Source organism: Perognathus longimembris, chromosome 3 (genome assembly GCF_023159225.1).
Source record: "Perognathus longimembris pacificus isolate PPM17 chromosome 3, ASM2315922v1, whole genome shotgun sequence".
Lineage (NCBI taxonomy): Eukaryota > Metazoa > Chordata > Mammalia > Rodentia > Heteromyidae > Perognathus > Perognathus longimembris.
In genome coordinates, this window is record NC_063163.1 from 73989825 (window position 1) to 74004346 (window position 14522).

The following is a 14522-nucleotide window of genomic DNA, read 5'->3' on the forward strand; positions in this document are numbered from 1 at the left end:
CCCAGCTGAGCCACCTCCTCCCGTAGCCAGCTCAGGGTCTTCCCCAGTAGGTCTGTTCTGCCGACCGGATCCCGACCCCGCCATGATCTAGTCCCAAAATGACGGGACTAGTCTCTGGGCCTTCCTGAACTTTAACTTCCGGTAAAATGAAAATAGTCATGACTTGCAACGTTTAAAAGTCCTTTAATTGGAGTTGGGAAGTTGCACCAGGTGAGGAAAACTGTTGAAGATCACACAGCAAGTGATGGCGAATGCAAAGACTAAATTTAGGCTTAAGAGGCAACAATAAGAGCTAAGACTTTCAGGAATGCTTACACGGTGCGGCTTCTGTTAGCATCTGACCAGCAGTAACTAGTAAACTTCACAACCTGTCTGACCGTTTTGGAAACTGGGGGGTGGGGTGGGGGTGGGGGTAGAGAGTTAAACACAGTTACCAAGAAGTAACAAAAGCTGGGCAACTGGTGGCTCACACCTGTAGTCTCAAGTACTGAGGAGGTTGAGAGCTGAGAATCCAGGTTCAAAGACAGCCCTGGCAGGAAAGTCCATGCTATTGTTACCTCCAAATAGCCAGGGGAAAAAAGTGGAAATGGAGCTATGGCTCGAGTGATAGAACGCCAGCCTTGAGCATGAAAACTCCGGGCCCGGGCCCAGCGGTCAAGCCCAACTGCGCGCGCGCACACACACACCCCCACCTCCACCCCGAGGTGAGCTGAGACTGGACCACTATCCGCTCTCCCCACTTCCAGCACCGGTTACAGCCCACTGAGGGTTTACTATGTTAAGAGGCAGCGTTACAACTACTCGACATTTTGGCATGTAACCCTTACCCTTCCTTGAAAGCTAACAGGTAAGGAAAGTGAGAGCCTGAGTGTAGAAGTAACTTGCCCAGGACCACGTGGTGGGGCTGGTATTCAAACCCACTAAATGGAATCCAGAGCCTGGGTTAGTCCTGCAGGACGCTCTAAGTTTGTGCATACAGCACCCAGGAGACGACCACTAGGGGGTGCTTCCCCCAACCTATTTTGCTATTTTTCGAACCACAATATTCTCTTCTGTGAAATGGGGCCAGTGAGGTTTTCCCTCCAGAGGGAAAGCCGGTTTCCGCAGTGGAACACATTAGACGCGCTTCCTTGGGCCAGGAATTTTGACCCTGTTCGCCTACCGTGGCCGGCGCCTCTGAGTGGCTCGCCACCGTCACGTGACCCGCCCGCCCTCTGGGCCAACATGGCAGCGCCCTGGTCTTGACGTGGGTAGCGCGGTGCCGAGAGCGAGGTGCTGAGAGGAGGTGCAGGGTGAGGGGAGAGGGTGTGGACGGCATCGAGAGCTTCCGGCTCCGCAGGGACCGGATGCCCTGGGAAAGGGGGGCGCCCGCTTCCCGAGGCCCCGGGGTGTCTAGAGCCCCGACTTTCCGATGCGTCCCCGTCTTCCCGGATTGCAACTTGGACTATCTCTGTTTCCCCCTTCCCTCGCCTCCCCAATTAGGTTGACAGGCAGTAGGGGCCGCGGATGTCTATCCTGAGGGTAAGCTTCACCCTCCGTTCCGTCCGCGGCCTCTGCAGAACCCAGATTATGGACCGGGTTTCGCCTCCAGGGCCGCCGACTCCAGCGGCGATGGAGAACGGCTCCGGGCCCTGTGGAGAAGAGCGCCCACCCGTGGCCCCGGAGACGACAGTCACCGAGGGGGCCGCCAAGATCGTCTTCCCCAGCGCTAATGAGGTCTTCTACAATCCAGTGCAGGAGTTCAACCGGGACCTCACGTGAGCAAGGGTCAGCCTAGCAGAGAGGGAATGGGACGGTGAGATCGAAGGTATTACCGGAATATGTCCCCGGGAGCCCGCTGCTGGAAGGCCAGTATCCAGGAGTTAAAGACTTTGCAGGAAGAAATCAGGTTTAATCAGTGGCTGGCATCTTGGAAGCTGGGCCCCGTTCAGCCACAAAGCTCCATCCTCCAGAGCTCTCAGAGGCCGCTCTGGGTTTTTATGGAAGAGAGAAAGGAGGAGCAGAGCCTAAAGAATTACAAGCTTGGTTGGGGTCTTTGTCCTCCTGGGCGGTGTGTCCTTTTCTGTTCTCCGGAATTCTTCCAGTCGCCCTCCTGGGGTTATTGTTATTCTGAATGGACTGATCACTCATTTAATATGCAGAGAAGTCTGCAAGTTAAGCCTCACATCCAGAAACATGTTTACATGCCTTGTATTAGTTAACACATTGAAATAATGATTTTAGAAGGGCTTGGGGAAGGTCATCTGCTGTTTTGTTCTTTGTGAATGTGTGTCCCTACCAGGGTTTAAACTCTGGGCCTGAGCTCTGTCCTTTAAGTGAAGTCTGGCCCTCTACCATGTGAGCCACAGCTCCATTTCCTACTTTTTGCTGGACTTGAGTCTCAGGGATATTCCTGCCTGGGCTGGCTTTAAACCAAGATCTTCAACCCTGCTGAATAGCTAGGATTAAAGGTGTGAGCCACCGGCACCTGAATGTTCTGCGGTTTAGGAACCTGGAAAAACAATTAGTTGGCTGGGAATATGGCCTAGTGGCAAGAGTGCTTGCCTCATATACATGAAGCCCTAGGTTCAGTTTCTCAGCACACACATATATAGAAAATGGCTAGAAGTGGTGCTGTGGCTCAAGTGGCAGAGTGCTAGCCTTGAGCAAAAAGAAGCCAGGGACAGTGCTCAGGCCCTGAGTTCAAGGCCCAGGACTGGCAAAAAAAAAAAAAAATTAGTTAACATCTTGATCATTCAGATGGGAGCCCTCTTTAGAATTGAGAATGAAGGACAAAAGGAAGACAACTACTGAAAGGCAGCTACAGGTCAGCTGCCTTTCATGAATGGCTAAGAGAAAACTATACGGGAGCGGCATTCTGTTACAGTGGATGTAAGCAGATTCTTCTCTCCTTAGGTGTGCTGTAATTACAGAGTTTGCTCGAATTCAGCTTGGGGCCAAAGGAATCCAGAGTGAGTACAGGTTCAGGTTCCTTGTGTGTGTGTAGGGGGTCTTGTCATGAAAACCTCTCTCCTTCCCTCACTCTGCTGTACCCTAGGTTGTTTTTTTGTTTGTGCCTTTGTGCCAGTCCTGGGACTTGAATCTCAAGGCCTAGGCACTGTCCATAAGCATTTTCCACTCAAGGTTGATACGCTACCATTTGAGCCACAGCTCCACTTTCAGAAAGCTTTGTTTAGTGGTTAATAGAGATAAAAGGTTCACATCCTTTCCTACTTAGGTTAGCTTTGAACTGAAATCCTCAGATCTCAGCCTTCTGAGTAGCTAGGATTACAAGCATGAGCCCCTAGCACCCACTAGGGTTTTCTTGGTTTTTGATTAAATTTTATTAACAAGGTGATGTACAGAGGCCACTAGGGTTTTAAACAAGACATTTTTCCATGAATCTTAGTATTGTGAAGATTAAGGGAAAGTTTCTCACTGATGAGCTGGGGTGTGTAGTTCAAGTGTGGAGGCCCTGGGGATTCACTGTGCAGTATGGGGAGAGGGCGAGGGAGGAGGAAAGGGCCATTGTGTCCCTTGACTTGTCTCTCCTGTAACTGCAGTCAAGGTTCCAGGGGAGAACAACCTGCAGAAAGTGGTTGTGGACTTGTCAGAACAAGAGGATGAAAAACTTAAACCAAAAGAGGGTGAAAACCTGGCTCCAGGAGACCAACCTCGAACAGCTGCTGTGGGGGAGATCTGTGAGGTAGGGCTTGAACTCAGGACATGAGCACGGTCCCTGGCTTCTTTTTTGCTCAAGGCTAGCACTCTACCACTTGACCACTTGAGCCACAGTACCGACTTCTGGGTTTTTCTGTGTGCATGATGCTAATGAATGGAGCCCAGGGCTTCATGCATGCTAGGCAAGCTCTCTACCGCTAAGCCACATTCCCAGCCCATGAGGGTCCTTTCTTAACTCGCAATAGGAAGGCCTGCGGGTGCTGGAGGGCCTGGCAGCTTCCGGCTTACGCTCCATTCGGTTTGCTCGAGAGGTGCCTGGACTCCGATCTGTGGTTGCCAATGATGCTTCTGCCCAGGCGGTAGATCTTATGCGTCGGAACATCGAGCTCAATAATGTGGGCCACTTGGTACAGCCCAGCCAGGCAGATGCCCGGTAAGTTCCGAGTAGTGCTGCCTAGTGTGACAAGGTCACTGTGTTGTGACTTTGCCTGCCTAGAGTGGATGCTGCCTCTCCCCTTCTCTGAGAATACAACCACAAATGAGTTGACATAGCCTCTTTGAACCCTACTTGGTTGTCTTGTTTGGTAGGGTTTGCACAATGAATGCCCTGTTATGGATAGCCCAGCTGAGCACTGGTGGTTCACAGCTGTAATCCTAGCTATTCAAGAGGTGTGAGATCTGAGGATCATATTTCAAAGCCAACCAGAGCAGAAAAGTCCATGAGAATCTTATCTTCTGCTAAACAACAAAAAGTTGCGAGTAAAGAGCATAGCTCGCATGGTAGAGCTTCAGCCTTAAGCAAAAAAAGTCCAACCAAGAATTCAAGGCCATGAGTTCAAGCCCCAGTACTACTGGCCAAAAAACAGCAAGAAAAAAGCCTACAACTTGGACAGCTCATAGTCTGTGCCAGAAAGAAGTGCAGGCATGTACTAATGATGAGGACATGCTTTGAGCAATGCATTTTGTTTTGGGAATGTTTTTAGCATGTATTTACATAAGTTAAAATGACCAATGCAATTAAGCATTCTAGTTTTTTTTCTTCTTTATTTTGTTATGGAGGACAAAGTCTTGCTGTGTTGCCTGGGCTGGCCTTGAGCTCATGGTCCTCCTCCTACCTCAACCTCTCAGTACTGGCCCCTGCTTTAGACGTCTTTTTTTTTTTGCTGGTCCTGGAGCTTAAACTCAGGATCTGGGCACTGTCCTTGAGACTCTTTGTGCTCAAGGCTAGCACTGTACCACTTGAGCCACAGTGCCACTTCCGGCTTTTTTTGAGAGGTTAATTGAAGGTAAAGATCTTAGAGACTTTTTTCTACCCAGGCTGGCTTTGAACCATGATTGTTAGATCTCAGCCTGAGTAGCTAGGCTTGCAGGCGTGAGCCACTGGCACCCAGTTTTAGACTTAACTTCGTGCATAACTTTTATTCATTTATTCCCATGAATGGCGGTCTCTTCTCAGACACCAGTGTCTGTGCCAGGCACCTCCCTGAATGCCAAGAGTCAGTGAGTGTAAACCTAATGGACCCTGTGACCCTGGGGAGGAGCCCACAAGTGGATCACCTGCAGGACATGCCGGGTACACTTGTGACTAGGAGGGCCACTTGAATGTCTCAGTGTTATCATTGTCAAGGTTATATACAGAGGAGTAGACTGAGGCCTGGGGATGAAAATCATGCATCTAATGATTGTCAAGCTGGGCATCGTGATGCACAGCTGAAATCCCAGAATTGGAAACTAGCCTTAGCCACAAAGATAACCCTCCCTCCTCTCCACCTTAAAACAAAACTTCAGAGCATGAAGTCAGGAAGCTGGCCTCCATTTCAAGGCCAAAGCCATTTACCAGTGGGAGGCTGAGGACCTGGCCCTCTCCCATGCAGGATGCTCATGTACCAGCACCAGAGGGTGTCGGAGCGCTTTGATGTCATTGACCTGGACCCTTATGGCAGCCCTGCCTCCTTTCTGGATGCTGCAGTGCAGGCTGTCAGTGAAGGAGGTGAGGACCGGCTCCTGGGGGCACAGGCTTGAGCAGAGCTGTTTGGGGGGGACCTCATTGGCTGGCCCCTCCCTCCAGGACTGCTGTGTGTCACTTGCACGGATATGGCTGTGCTGGCAGGGAACAGCGGCGAGACATGCTACAGCAAGTATGGGGCCATGGCGCTCAAGAGCCGCGCCTGCCATGAGATGGTGAGGAGCAGGACCCTCCCCGCACCCTGTCCCACACCTGGGGCCTGTTCAGCAGATTAGCCCAGGCCGGGACACCCAGCCTATAACTGACATTGTTGGTGTGTGAGCGCCTATGTGCTGCTGGTCCTGGGATTTGAACTCAGGGCCTGGACACTGTCCCTGGGCTTTTTGCTCAAGGCTAACCACTTGAGTCACAGCTCCTGTTTCATTGGAGATAAGAGTCTCATGGATTTTTCTGCCCGGACTGGCTTCAAACAGAGATCCTCAGATCTCTATCTTCAGAGTAGCTAGGATTACCAGTGTGAGTCACCAGCACCTGGCTACATTGTTGTTTTTCCTGTGACTAGTTTCTCCAAACAAGTTTTGGGCAATCGGTGTGGTGTCTCGTGGTGTGGTGTCTTGTGTAATCTCGTGTAGCCCACCAGGGCTCTCCTGTCTCAATCTTCCCATTGCCGAGGTTATAGATGTTAACTACCTTGTCTGGCAAGGCAATCTTCTTTTTGCCAGTCCTGGGGCTTGAACTCAGGGCCTGAGCGCTGTCCCTGGGCTTCTTTTGCTCAAGGCTAGCACTCTACCACTTGAGCCACAGGGCCACATCTAACTTTTTCTGCATTATGTGGTACTGAGGAATGGAACCTAGGGCTTCATGCCTGCTAGGCAAGCACTCTACCACAAAACCACATTCCCAGCCCAAGGTAATCTTTTTTAAGGGTAATTTTTCCAGATCTGGATTTGACCCCTAGATTTTCTGCTGTGCTGGGTACTTGACTTCACCTTTTGGGCCTCTTTTGCACCCAAAGAATGGACCCCATTGGGTTCCCTTGGGGACTGGGGGTGGGGGTAGGTCCCATCCAGGGGCCAAGAAAGGGGTGAGCCCTGGCCTAGTCCTTTAGGTCTCTTGGCAAGAAGACCCCCTCAGTTTTGCAGTGCCCACTTGGTACAGCAGGCTGTGTTGCTGAACCTGTGTGCTGTTTATGTTGAAGCACTGAAGGGTGATGCCAGCTTCCCAAGGGTTATGGGACTATAGGGCCAAGAATGGAACCCAGGAACCACCGCCTGGGTCCGCGGGGGATGGGCTGACCCCGGCCCCTGCGGCCCTAGGCGCTGCGGATCGTGCTACACAGCCTGGACCTCCGCGCCAACTGCTACCAGCGCTTCATCGAACCACTGCTCAGTATCAGCGCTGACTTCTATGTGCGTGTGTTTGTGCGCGTCTTCACCGGCCAGGCCAAAGTCAAAGCCTCAGCCAGGTCAGCGTGCCCAGAGAGGGAGGGTCAGGTGGGGTGAGGGAGGAGCCTGGCGTGGGGGCAGGCCACGTGACCTCCCGGCCACCACTCGTGTCCTTAGCAAGCAGGCCCTGGTGTTCCAGTGCGTGGGCTGCGGTGCCTTCCACCTACAGCGCTTGGGGAAAGCCTCGGAGGCCGCTGGCGGCCGGTGAGCCTGGGAGTACGGGGGGGGGCGGGGAGGGGACCTCTGGGGGGGCACCCCAGAATCACCCCTAACCACCCCTTTCTTTGCAGAGTCAAGTTCTCGGCGGCCTGCGGCCCTCCAGTGAGCCCCGAGTGTGAGCACTGTGGACAGCGACACCAGGTGCAGGCCGGGCAGCGGGTGGGGCGGGATGTGGTGGGGGGCCCCCGGCCTTCTCCGCCGTCCCCCGTTCACCTGTGCCCGCGTGTCCCACCAGCTCGGCGGCCCCCTGTGGGCAGTGCCCATCCACAACCTGGACTTCGTGGGCCATGTCCTTGAGGCTGTGAGTGTGAACCCCGGCCGCTTTCACACCTCGCAGCGGATCCGAGGGGTCTTGAGCGTCATCACCGAGGTGGGGACCAGCAGGGTGCCCACCGCCATGTCTGCGCGCCCATGCCTCCAGACCCACCATGCCCATGTGGTTTTCCCCCTCCCCTTCCAGGAGCTCCCAGATACCCCTCTCTACTACACACTGGACCAGCTAAGCTCCACCATCCACTGCAACACGCCCAGCCTCCTGCAGCTGCGGTAAGTTCCAGAAAGGCCAGGGAGGCCCCGGCCTGCGCAGACTTGGCTCTGGGCCCCAGGTGCCCTCACTGTCCCTGCCCTTCCCCAGGTCGGCCCTCCTCCATGCTGGCTTCCAGGTGTCGCTGTCCCATGCTTGTAAGAATGCCGTGAAGACCAACGCCCCATCCTCCGCCCTGTGGGACATCATGCGCTGCTGGGTGAGGGGGTCTGTTACCCGGGGGGCTCGGAGGGCTGGGCACCCAAAGGCCCCGAACCCAACATCCCTCACCTCTGTCTCCAGGAGAAGGAGTGCCCTGTGAAACGCGAGCGGCTGTCAGAGAGCAGCCCTGCATTCCGCATTCTCAGTGTAGAGCCCAGGTTTGTAGGCTAGAGGACTGAAGGGGCTGGGAGTGACCCACAAGAACACAGGGATGCCCCGGCACTCCCCTACCCAGACTGGAGCCCATTCATGATCCAGAATCTGCTCTACCTCTCCTCTGCCCTCCCCTTGAGACCTCACCCCTCCCCACCAGCTCATGGGACCCACAGGGTCCTTGAGTGCTTGAATCAGAGCGCAGAGTTCTGTGTGTGTGCGCATGCATGCACCAGTGCCAATCCTGGGTACTGTCCTTGAGCTTTTATACTTGAGTCTAGTGCTGCTCTACCCCTTGAACCACAGCTCCACTTCCAGCTTTTTGCTGGTTATAGGTAAGAACCTCACAGACTTTTCATGCACCTCAATCCTCAAATCTCACCCACCCCACCCCCCAAGTGCTGGGATTACATACCCAGCTAGCAATTCTGTCTTCCTGAGGAGGACAGGTCCACTCGGTTGCTGTCTTGCAGAACAGTGTTGACTCAGTAGTAAATGAAAAAACCCTGGTGTGGAGGTGGCCAGGTGTGGGTTTGGGGTGCTGTGTATGTCCACATAGTCACCAGCCCTCACCCCCACTTATCTAGGCTTCAGGCCAACTTCACCATCCGAGAGGATGCCAACCCAAGCTCCCGCCAGCGAGGCCTCAAGCGCTTCCAGGCCAACCCAGAGGCCAACTGGGGTCCCCGGCCCCGAGCTCGGCCAGGGTAAGTGGTAGGGTTGTGTGTGTGGGGGGGGGGGGGGGTGCTTGTTCAGAGTGGTGGGAGGGAGGCCAGATGGAGGCCCAGCTCCACATCTCTGCCCAGGGGTAAGGCAGCCAGTGAAACTATAGAGGAAAAACGCCGAGTTCTGCAGAATAAGAGGAAAGAGCCAGCCGAGGACCTGGCCCAGAGGGCTGCCCGCCTCAAGACATTTCCTTGCAAGCGGTTCAAGGAGGTGAGGTGCCATCTCTCCCCCACTGTTGGGCACCTGGGTTCCCCTCCTACCTACGTCTGGGCATGTGTTGGGAGCGAACTCACTGGGTCGGCAGGATCCCCATCATCTTTCCCTCCCAGGGTACCTGTCAGCGGGGAGACCAGTGCTGCTACTCACACAGCCCCCCTGCACTCAGAACCCCCGTCGATGCTGCCCCCATGGACTGTCCAGAGACCCCCTACCAGAGCTCTCCCAGGCCAGCAGCTGCTGCTGGGCCAGGGGTAGACTAAGCCAATAAAAAGATGCCCCTGCTGGGCGCCAGTGGCTCACGCCTGTAATCCTAGCTACTTGGGAGGCTGAGATCTGAGGGTCGTGGTTCAAAGCCAGCCTAGGGAAGTCAAGTCTGTGAGACTTTTATCTACAATAAACTAAAAGGCCAGAAATGGAGCTGTGGCTCAAAGTGGTAGAGCGCTAGCCTTGAGCACACAGAGGCTCAGGGACTTCACCTAGGCCAGGAGTTCAAGTCCCACGGCTGACAAATAAAAATATCCCTTAATGTCTTTCTGCGTGGTGTTCCTTACCGCCAGGGAAGCCTCATCTGCTGCCCCTGAACTGCTGCCTGTAGTTCCCCGAGGTGGCCACGCGGTGGCGCTCGCGCACACCGGGCAGAGGCCCGCCCCCTCCATTGGGCCAGCGCTTGCTTGCCGCTGGCGCTGGTGCCACGCACCCCCCACGTGGCCTCCCCTCCCGCGGCCCTGTTTGTTTATGGCTTGGCTTTCGCCTGGGCCGCAGTGGCGGAAGCCATGCGGGAACCAGGCGTCCAAGGCATCCGCTCCAGACCAGGTGTTTCCTGCCCTGCAACCCCAGGGCTGTGCGGCCCTGGCTGTTGCCCTGACGCCCAGTAAAGGGAGCTGTGCCCCTCCCCCCGCCAGCAGAGCCACGGCGGGGGGTGGGGGGGCGGGGGTGGTTCCTGGCCCCAATGGCTTCTGCACTGTGTGCACCCTGCATCTCCATGGCGGCCGGGGGAGGGGGGTGCCCTGCGCCCCAATGGCTTCTGCACCATGTGCATCCTGCATCTCCACAGCAGCCCGGGGGAGTGCCCTGCGCCCCAATGGCTTCTGCACCGTGTGCACCCTGCGTCTCCACTGTGGCCAGAGGGGGGGCTGCGCTCCAAAGGCTTCTCCATTGTGTGCACCCTGCGTCTCCACGGCGGGATGGGGCTGATCCCAGAATGTTGTTGGGGCTCAGAGTTAATGTTTTCCTGCCGAGAAGCTGTGGCTGTGGTTCTGGGTCCCTGCCTGTGCCCTGGGGCCCCAACATAATGGGAGGGGGGGGAATCGGAGAGGTCTCCCGCAGTGGCGCTTCAGAACCCTGCCTTCTCCAGTGATACTACCGACTTGAGCCACTGGGATTTTGTTTTTCTTTCTGTACCGCTGCTGGGGCTTGAACTCGGCTTGGGCGCTGTCTGAGCTGGCTGGCGCTCCATCAGTGAGCCACAGCTCCACTGCGGCTTTTTGCTGGTTCATGGGAGTCTTGGGACCTTCCTGCTTGGATTGGCCTCAGACTGTGATCCTCAGCTCTCGGCCTCTGAGTCTGGGATTACAGGGGTGCACGCCCTTCCCCTCCTGCTGGTACCACTGTAATCCTGTAATTTAGAGGTTCCCTTTGTGAGGAGTTTAAGGGCAGCTTCGTAAGACCCCCCCAACCCTGACCCTAGGAAACCAATGCTCCCAGGATCCTCACCGCCAGCGGATCAGAAGTGCTCCCCTCCCCGCAGTGCCTGCTGGGGGTGGGTGGAGGAGAAGGCGGGAGAAGATCAGTAAAAAGAGGAACCAGGCAGGGTGGGGAGAGGACCGGGCTGGGGCCCCTGGGTCACGCGGCCAGCGGCCGGAAAGGGGCCCCAGCAGGCCTACAGAGGGCCCAGAGGTCCAAGCTGCCTTGCCTCGGTTTCCCTTTGCATGCATCCGGGCATCTCCCACAGCTTGTGTGCTGAGGCCGTGGGTCCTCCAGGATCTGAGAGCACTGAGGGGAAGAGGCTGCCCTGAGGGGTGACTGCCCAGGCGGGGTCCTGGGGCGGGGCCAGGGCACTAGGGCTCCCGCCCCCCCGGTTTCCTCCGGGGTCAGCCCGGCTCCTTATCAGGCGCGGCCAGGCGACTGGGACCTTATCTGTGGCGGCCCAGCATCCTCTGGCCCCTGAGCCAGGGTTGAGAGGGAGGAAACCCGCCGCTGGGGGCGGGGAGAAGGCAGGCCAGCCCCCCAGCTACCCCTGTTCCCGGGGTTCCCGGGACCCACGCTGACCGCCGGCCGCGGCCGCCCGGACCCTGGGGAACCCAGGAGGGGCCCGAGGGGGCGGCCTGGAGGGCGTTTACCCTATGGGACCGCGGACACTGCAGCCGGGCCTGAACGTCCTGCCCTGAAGACAGAGCCAAGACGATCATCAGAACGCGGGGACAGAACCGGGGTAAGGGGGGGATGGTGCAACACCCTCTGTAGCCCTTTGCCAGTCTGTCCATCCATCCCGCTGGGGAGGACAGGCCTGAGAGCACCCCGGGTTACTAGAGCATCCCAGGCCCAGGAGCTTACCTAGCAAACAGCAAAGCTTAAGCAGGGTGCAAAGGTGATGGGGGGGGGGGGTTAGAGAGCAGCAGGGTGCCAGAGAGGGAGAAGTAGGGGTGTGATTCCTGGGGTTGGGGGGTTGGGGATCACACCATCAGCCCTTTGGTGGGGGGAGTGTCACAGTGTCAGTAAGTAGTTGGGTCAGGAGATTGGAAGACCAGTGAGAGGCCAGGAGGGGGGAGGGAAAGCTGTGTGGCAGCGATGAGAACCCTAGAGGGCCAGAGGGGAGGGCGGGGGTGGGATGATCAGGGAGGAATCCCAAGGTCCTGTGGCACCAAGAGCCAATGGGGGGGTGTCAGGATAAGATTTCAGGGTGACAGCCAACTGCAGGGCTTGGGGGCCTCCTGGGGTCAGCAAGGGGCTTCTACCTTCGGAGGAAGGTGGCAGTGGAGCTGGGATTAAGGAAATTAGCCCGGATCCTCTCACACACAGCTCAGAGAAGGCACTCCAGGCTCCATGCCCCCCAGCAGCCCATGTGGGAGGCGTTCCTGTGCTTCCCCTCCTCCACCCCCGCCCTCCCTCCTCCTGCCTCTCCCTCCTATCAAGGGAGCCCCTTTAGTATCTACCTGGTCTTCCTCCCCACCACCTCTTCCCCCTTCCTCCCACAGGTGAGCACCCCCTCCTCAGGGTCCATGTGCCCACCCCAAGCCCAGGCGGAGGTGGGCCCCGTCATGACTGAAAAGGCGGAGATGGCAGGTGCTCCCAGCCCAGTGCCCTCTGGGATCCCAAAGTCTGCCTCCCCTGAGCCCCCACCCACAGATGTGGTAGGCCATCAAGGCCCTGCCCCACCCCGGCTGCCTCCTGGTGTGCCAGTGATCAGCCTGGCTCACACTCGGCTCCCAGGCCCAGCCGTGCCCACCACGGAGCTGAGCGCCCTACGGCCCCCCATGCTGCACCTGTCCTCTCTAGGATCTGCTCCACCCACCCTGGCCCTGCACTACCCCCCTCACCCCTTCCTCAACAGGTCAGTGGGGAGAAAGGGCTGGAAGGGGATGCTGGAGACTGGTGACCAGGGTGCTTGCCCACAAAGGCATTTGTGACCCACAACCCCTTACAGCGTCTACATTGGGCCGGCAGGACCTTTTGGCATCTTGCCTAGCAGTAGGCTGAAGCGGAGACCAAGCCATTGTGACCTGGACCTGACTGAGGGTGAGGGTGATGTGTGTGTGTGTACTCGAGTGTGCACAGGTGCCCCATCCCCTTCCACAGGGAGAGGTTTCCCACACACCCACACTGAGCCCCATATAGGTTGTAGCCAAATGCATTCAAGACCACAGCTTCTGCTCCAATGCTGCCACAGTGGGGACTGGGAACCCCCAAAACGATAGTGCCCCTGCAATGCATAGCCATGAAAAAGACAGCCACAGGGGCCAGCCACACAACCATAACCACACGAGTCGAGTAGAGAACCACAGCTACACAGGAAAGTCACAGCCATACAAAAACTGCCTTGAGCCACCACATCCATCATCTTGGCCACGAATCCACCCCCTTTCCCACCAGCCACAGGACACTGGCGCAAGGGGATGGGGGCACCTCTCCAAACCAGGAGCACCCTCAGAATACAGCATACAAGGACATCTCAGCATGAGGGTTCCAGGGCGAGGATGGCCCATATTGAGTGGTAGGAGATGGTTCCCAGGTGATCTCAGCCCATCACTGCCATGGAGGGGCGCGGAGCTGCGCGCAGCAGGGCCTTAGTGTGGGCTGAGCAGCCTGGGAACCCTTGGGGTCCACGTCTAGAGGGCCCCGGGGAGGAAAGCTGTCTGCACGTGGGTGCTAGGCGGCTGCAGGGGTGCCTGCCATCCCCGACCCGGCCCAGCCGCCCACCCAGGCCCCTCCTCCGGCCCGCAGGGCACCAGCCCCAGAAGGTGGCCCGGCGCGTGTTCACCAACAGCCGTGAGCGCTGGCGGCAGCAGAACGTGAACGGCGCCTTCGCCGAGCTCCGGAAGCTGCTGCCCACTCACCCGCCCGACCGGAAGCTCAGCAAAAATGAAGTGCTGCGCCTGGCCATGAGGTACATCGGCTTCCTGGTGCGGCTGCTGCGGGATCAGGCGGCGGCGCTGGCCGCGGGCCCCGCCCTGCCCGGGCCTCGCCGGCGGCCGGCAACCCGGGGCGGAGGCTCGGAGGGCGGCGCCCGGCTGGAGGCCGGGGCGGCCTGCCGGGCCGCGGCGGCCACGCGCCCCCAGCCCGCTCTCTCGGGGAGCTCCGACGGCCCCCCGGGCGGGAAGGCGCGGCCCATCAAGGTGGAGCAGGTGGCTCTGAGTCCCGAGGTGCGGTGACCCCCGGCTGCGACGCCTCTGATGATGGGGGAGTGGGGCGCAATCCGCATCAGGGGACCCCCAAGATCTGGAGGACCTGAGGACCAGACACGCCAACGACTCTGCTGTTCCGGAGTGAATTTTCCCCAGGCGGGACCAGTGGAGACGCCCCGGGAAGGGCGAGGAAGACTGGAGAACTGGAGAACCACCCCCCCCCCCGCCCCCGCAGACTTAAACACATATTTTTAACTGCCTGCTGACATCACCCCCCCCCCCCGTGACCTCGCCGCACCCCCTTCCCAGGGGCGAGGGCAGGGCACCAGCCACGTGAACGTGCGAGGACCCCATGATGCCCGCTCCCCGGGCCCTCCCCGGCCGGCCGGGGTCGTGAGGGGACGGGCGGCTCGGCGTCGCCCACCAGTGCCCCCTCCTGGCGACCCCTGGGACGGACGCCCCTGGACGGCGCAAGGACTCAGCCCTCCCGGGTCCGGCCCGATGGATCGATGGCCAGATTGATGATGATCGGTGGCGTCAGCTGAGGC

The 14522-nt window shown here is 57.8% G+C and overlaps 2 protein-coding genes across 10 annotated transcripts; both read left to right on the plus strand.

Annotated features, from left to right (window-relative positions):
• The first annotated feature begins 52 nt into the window (after positions 1-52).
• On the plus strand, positions 53-9538 carry Trmt1 (tRNA methyltransferase 1). Of its 9 annotated transcripts, none has more exons than XM_048342378.1 (17): positions 53-210; positions 1483-1757; positions 2896-2951; positions 3543-3685; positions 3906-4093; positions 5535-5650; positions 5729-5841; positions 6943-7091; positions 7189-7275; positions 7362-7431; positions 7526-7660; positions 7751-7836; positions 7925-8033; positions 8117-8193; positions 8776-8895; positions 8995-9124; positions 9244-9538. In XM_048342378.1, the coding sequence occupies exons 2-17, from the start codon at positions 1507-1509 to the stop codon at positions 9391-9393; spliced, it is 1980 nt and encodes a 659-aa protein (XP_048198335.1). In that variant the 5' UTR covers positions 53-210; positions 1483-1506; the 3' UTR covers positions 9394-9538. The 9 variants fall into 9 exon arrangements, with proteins under 9 accessions (XP_048198335.1, XP_048198341.1, XP_048198339.1 ...); XM_048342384.1 differs by having other exon boundaries at positions 201-210; positions 1560-1757; XM_048342382.1 differs by lacking the exon at positions 53-210 and adding an exon at positions 1203-1272 and having other exon boundaries at positions 1560-1757.
• Positions 9539-10956: 1418 nt separating this feature from the next.
• Lyl1 (LYL1 basic helix-loop-helix family member) lies at positions 10957-14485 on the plus strand. Its single transcript, XM_048342409.1, has 4 exons — positions 10957-11564; positions 12328-12683; positions 12777-12868; positions 13574-14485. The coding sequence occupies exons 2-4, from the start codon at positions 12352-12354 to the stop codon at positions 13999-14001; spliced, it is 852 nt and encodes a 283-aa protein (XP_048198366.1). The 5' UTR covers positions 10957-11564; positions 12328-12351; the 3' UTR covers positions 14002-14485.
• Positions 14486-14522: the final 37 nt, after the last annotated feature.

Bases quoted from the DNA above. Each gene is read 5' to 3' on its own strand.
- Trmt1 (XM_048342378.1), top strand. From the start codon at position 1,507: ATGTCTATCCTGAGGGTAAGCTTCACCCTCCGTTCCGTCCGCGGCCTC. The intron at 1,758-2,895 runs GTGAGCAAGGGT...TTCTCTCCTTAG, and splicing joins GAGTTCAACCGGGACCTCAC to GTGTGCTGTAATTACAGAGT. The intron at 3,686-3,905 runs GTAGGGCTTGAA...AACTCGCAATAG, and splicing joins CTGTGGGGGAGATCTGTGAG to GAAGGCCTGCGGGTGCTGGA.
- Lyl1 (XM_048342409.1), top strand. From the start codon at position 12,352: ATGTGCCCACCCCAAGCCCAGGCGGAGGTGGGCCCCGTCATGACTGAA. The intron at 12,684-12,776 runs GTCAGTGGGGAG...AACCCCTTACAG, and splicing joins CCTCACCCCTTCCTCAACAG to CGTCTACATTGGGCCGGCAG. The intron at 12,869-13,573 runs GTGAGGGTGATG...TCCGGCCCGCAG, and splicing joins TGACCTGGACCTGACTGAGG to GGCACCAGCCCCAGAAGGTG.